This window comes from Rattus norvegicus, chromosome 3 (assembly GCF_036323735.1).
Source record: "Rattus norvegicus strain BN/NHsdMcwi chromosome 3, GRCr8, whole genome shotgun sequence".
NCBI lineage: Eukaryota > Metazoa > Chordata > Mammalia > Rodentia > Muridae > Rattus > Rattus norvegicus.
The window spans coordinates 96487452-96491569 of record NC_086021.1 but is presented as its reverse complement, the minus strand read 5'-3'; the positions used below and the strand labels follow the sequence as shown (position 1 = coordinate 96491569).

At 37.6% G+C, this 4118-nt stretch overlaps 1 protein-coding gene across 1 annotated transcript; it reads right to left on the bottom strand.

Annotated features, from left to right (window-relative positions):
- Nucleotides 1–430: 430 nt before the first annotated feature.
- On the bottom strand, nucleotides 431–1360 carry Or4c52 (olfactory receptor family 4 subfamily C member 52). Its single transcript, NM_001000363.1, has one exon. The coding sequence runs from the start codon at nucleotides 1358–1360 to the stop codon at nucleotides 431–433; it is 930 nt and encodes a 309-aa protein (NP_001000363.1).
- Between the last annotated feature and the right edge of the window lie 2758 nt (nucleotides 1361–4118).

Genomic DNA, 4118 nt, shown 5'->3' with positions numbered 1-4118 from the left:
TAAACTATAGTTCTTAATTAGAAGTATGGTGTATATTAGTAGAATAATGGTCACAGAGGATAGAAAAGTTAGGAAAAAGGAAAAATTGGTAAAGTCAGCCAATGGGTATAAAGATACATTTATGAAGGAATGAGTTCTAAGTAGAGGGGGTAGCCAGGTTCAGAACACTTTTTAATTTATTTTATGAAGAACAAAAAGAAAGGAGTTAAAGAATCTCAACACAATGGATGATACATTTTAATGGGGTGGAAAATTTGCTACATTGATTTGATTACGGACTTCGTTTACATATATTATGAGACTGCACATCACCAATTAAACCTTGAAGCAGAAGAAAATTGACTATCTTAAATTTTATTCATTTCAGAAAGAGAAGAAATGTCCATAAAATTGCATTAGACATTGTTTCTAAATATACAAATCACCAGATTTACTTATCATGAACTTTCCTCATTTGACCCCAGAGCTTCTTCATAACCCTTTTGACTTCCTCATTTCTGAGGGTATAGATTAAAGGGTTCAGCATAGGTGTCACTAGGGTGCAAAACACAGTTACAGCTTTGTCAGTGGGGAAGGAGGTCATGGGCCTTAGGTACAGGTAAGAACAAGGTACAAAGAATAAGACAACAACAGTGACATGAGAGGCACAGGTAGACAGAGCTTTGCGACGCCCTTCTGAACTGTGATTCCTCAGGGAGCGAAGGATGACCACATAGGAAACAACCAGCATAGAGAAAGTAAGCAAACACAGTGACCCACTGTTGGCAGCGATCAGGGGCCCCAGAGTGTGTGTGTCAGTGCAGGCCAACTCCAGGAGTGGTATTAAATCACACATAAAATGGTTGATGATATTGGGACCACAGAAGGGTAACTGGGCCATAAATAAAGTTTGTATTGCTCCATGGATGAATCCTAAGATTACAGCAGCACCCACTAGGAATATACACACAGGTCGGCTCATGATGGTCATGTAGTGCAAGGGCTTGCAGATGGCTACATAACGATCATAGGCCATAGCAATCAACAAGATGATTTCATCAGCAGCAAAAAAATGCTCAGCAAAAAGTTGAGTCATGCAGCCATTGAAGGATATGGTGCTCTTCTCAGAGATTAAGTCATAGATCATTTTGGGTGCTATGGAAGAAGAGTAGAAACCATCTATGATGGACAAGTAGGACAAAAAGAAGTACATGGGAGTAGCCAGGGATGGACTGATGAAGATGGTGACTGAGATGAGCATGTTACCTGCCAGTGTGATCAAGTAGATTATTAAGCACACAATGAATAAGAGTTTCTGCAGGTCTGGGTCTTGGGTCAAGCCCAGGAGGATGAATTCTGTGACATTGCTCATCCTTTCCATTAATTTACTATAGCTTTGTGGGTATAGTCATCTGAAAAGAAACCATAGGGTGTCTCAGTAATGATATTTAAAATGACAAACTGAAATACTCCATCATCTTATTACTGCTGGACCTTGAGATCTTTGTAGCTGCACTTCTGCTAACCTCTACAGACAGTAACACATCCCATGCAGTCATAAAAATCAGATTGGATAAGTTGGATTATTCCTAGTGGATTTTCATGAAATAGTGATAGGACCTTAGAAATACTACAAGAACTCTTGGGTTACTTGTCCAGTCCCTGCATGAGTAATTTCACACTGCCTTATTATATCCTGTTTTGTTCTGCTTGGCTGTCATCACTTGGAGGTTTGCTGTTTTCTGAAGAGGAAATGGAGAGGAAGTGGAGCTTGTCAAAACGGCAGGTTGTAGGGAGGTAGGATGAGTGGAGGGAAGGGAAACTGGTTGGGATGTATTGACTGAGAGAAGAATCTATTTTCAAGGAAGGAGGAGGAGGAGGAAGAAGAAGAGGAGGAAAAAGAGGAAGAGGAGGAGGAGAAGGAGAAGAGGAGGAGGAAGAAGAAGTGCAAGTGGAAGAGGAAGACGAAGAGGAAGAGGAAGAGGAAGAGGAAGAGGAGAAATTCAACTCTCATTGATTACACAGGAAACTTCCAGATTCTAACAAGTCTCAGACATGGCTTCATTGGGTTTTTGTAGGGTAAATATAATCAACATCACAATTATTTTGAAGTTACATTTGTCTAATGTGGTTTCACAAACACCAATATTCTATGAAATTCATCTGTGTACACCATACTAAAGAAATAAATCTTCTTCAAATAAAAGCACCTATACTCTGTGGCCTATTATTCCTCTCTATCAAATGAATGCCTGCACCTAAAGACAGCCACAGCTAAAACTGACCTTTTTTCCTTCTGAATGTCAAGAACACACCTTTCTTACACCTGTTTTAGCATAATCCATTTCATTTTATAGCTAAAGGTTTCATGCCCAATTCACATCCATTCTTTCAGGTTCCTTCATCTATATCTTTGAAAGTGCACATGTAAGTGGTACAAAGTCTGCTTAGTACCACTTATTAAACACATTAAATAAAATGTGTTTGAAATTAAACTTCTATCATGTCTAGTGACATGTTCACTGTTAAGCCAAACTCTGCTTTACACTAACGTTTGCAAATGAAATAACTTAGATTAAGGTCATTCTATACTTATTGACAAGACATAAGTGAGAGGTTTAGCTACTATAGTAAGCTGTTTCCTTTTGGGGATAACTTCAGTCAAAATAACATGAATTTATAGTTTTCACTGCCAAGTGCTATAAAATTTGAAGATATACAGCAGTGTGTTCTTTTAAATGTACTATATGTGGCTTTTCCAGAGCTATCAATGTTGTGATTTAAATCTTCCTCTGCCCCATTTCCCCTCTTTACACATTATCTGCAAAAAAATCAATCCATACAATTTTTACAACTTTGGTTACAAAGCTCATAATCGGGACCTATGACCAACAAAAAGGAGGAAATCGCTTTTGGCTTTCAGGGTGGCTAAGTCCCGGAGTACACCTGTTATGTTAAGTGTTCCTCTATGTGGGGCTTTGTCGCTAATAATTCTCAATGAGTTTAATTCATTCACAAGCCATAATTTCAAAGTGACTGTGTGGAAATTATGAAGGGGAAAAACTACGAGTGGTTACAGACAGAAATGTTCATAATCAGTGTACATGTAAGATTCTTTAGAAGCGCCTTCTTTCTCAATACTATCTGATTTAGATAAATTTCAGAAAGTATTTTTTATAGTAAGTTATGTTACATTTATTTGTTTTCATAGAAAACATTAAACCTTAACTGGTATAAAACTACAGGGTCTCTTTTGTGAGAAGTTGTCTGAGTCAAGTTAATCTGCTTACAAATTTGGAGGAAAAGCTGTAGTTTACACTGACCTGGGTCTAGTTGCTTGTGGATTCCTCTGTTTGTAGATTGAATACTTCATTGCTTCTTTCCTCTGGGACTATACAGCAGGGCATTCAGTGGACTCTATAAGCTGACATTGGAATTACTATTTTTCCAGACATTTCTCCAATTTAGATATTAATGTCCATTTGGTTACAACTGTGAGTTGAGATTACCTCCCAAAATAAGCTAAGGAACAGCTTGTTGTGAGGTTTTGTAGTTCTAGGACCCAGTTCTTACTACCTTTCTCTGTTTTATTATCAAGTTCAAACTAAATGAAAACATTTGAACAAGAAAATATCACCATATTCAAACAAAAAACAGTCAAGTGAATATATCAACTTGTTTTTTCTTTCTATATTTGGCTTATGCTTTGCTTTCTAGGAGTCCACGAGCACTGTTTCAAAAGAAGTCCTTTTATTTTAACTCAACTTCCCCTTTATCTGTCTCCTTAGACACCTACCAACATCAACAGCAACAGCTCCTAAACAAATCTTCACTTTGTTGACATATGATTGCTTCTGTTGCTGCTCACTGACCACTCCCCATCTCTTTGATTCTTTCTTCTTTGATCCTAAATAAACCTTAAATCAGGGATTCTCTTGGGGCTGCCCAAGACTATTGGAAAACACAGATATTTAAATTAGGATTCATAACAGTAGCAAAATTACAGTTATAAATTAGCAATGAAAATAATTGCAGGGTAGAGGGTCACCACAATATAAGCAACTGTTGGTTGCTCATAAAGGGGTGCAGCATTAGGATGGTTGAGAACCTATGCTTTTAAATAGACTTCCACAGTCTGC

Excerpts from the sequence above, each read along its gene's own strand:
- Or4c52 (NM_001000363.1), bottom strand. The coding sequence starts at position 1,360 with ATGGAAAGGATGAGCAATGTCACAGAATTCATCCTCCTGGGCTTGACC.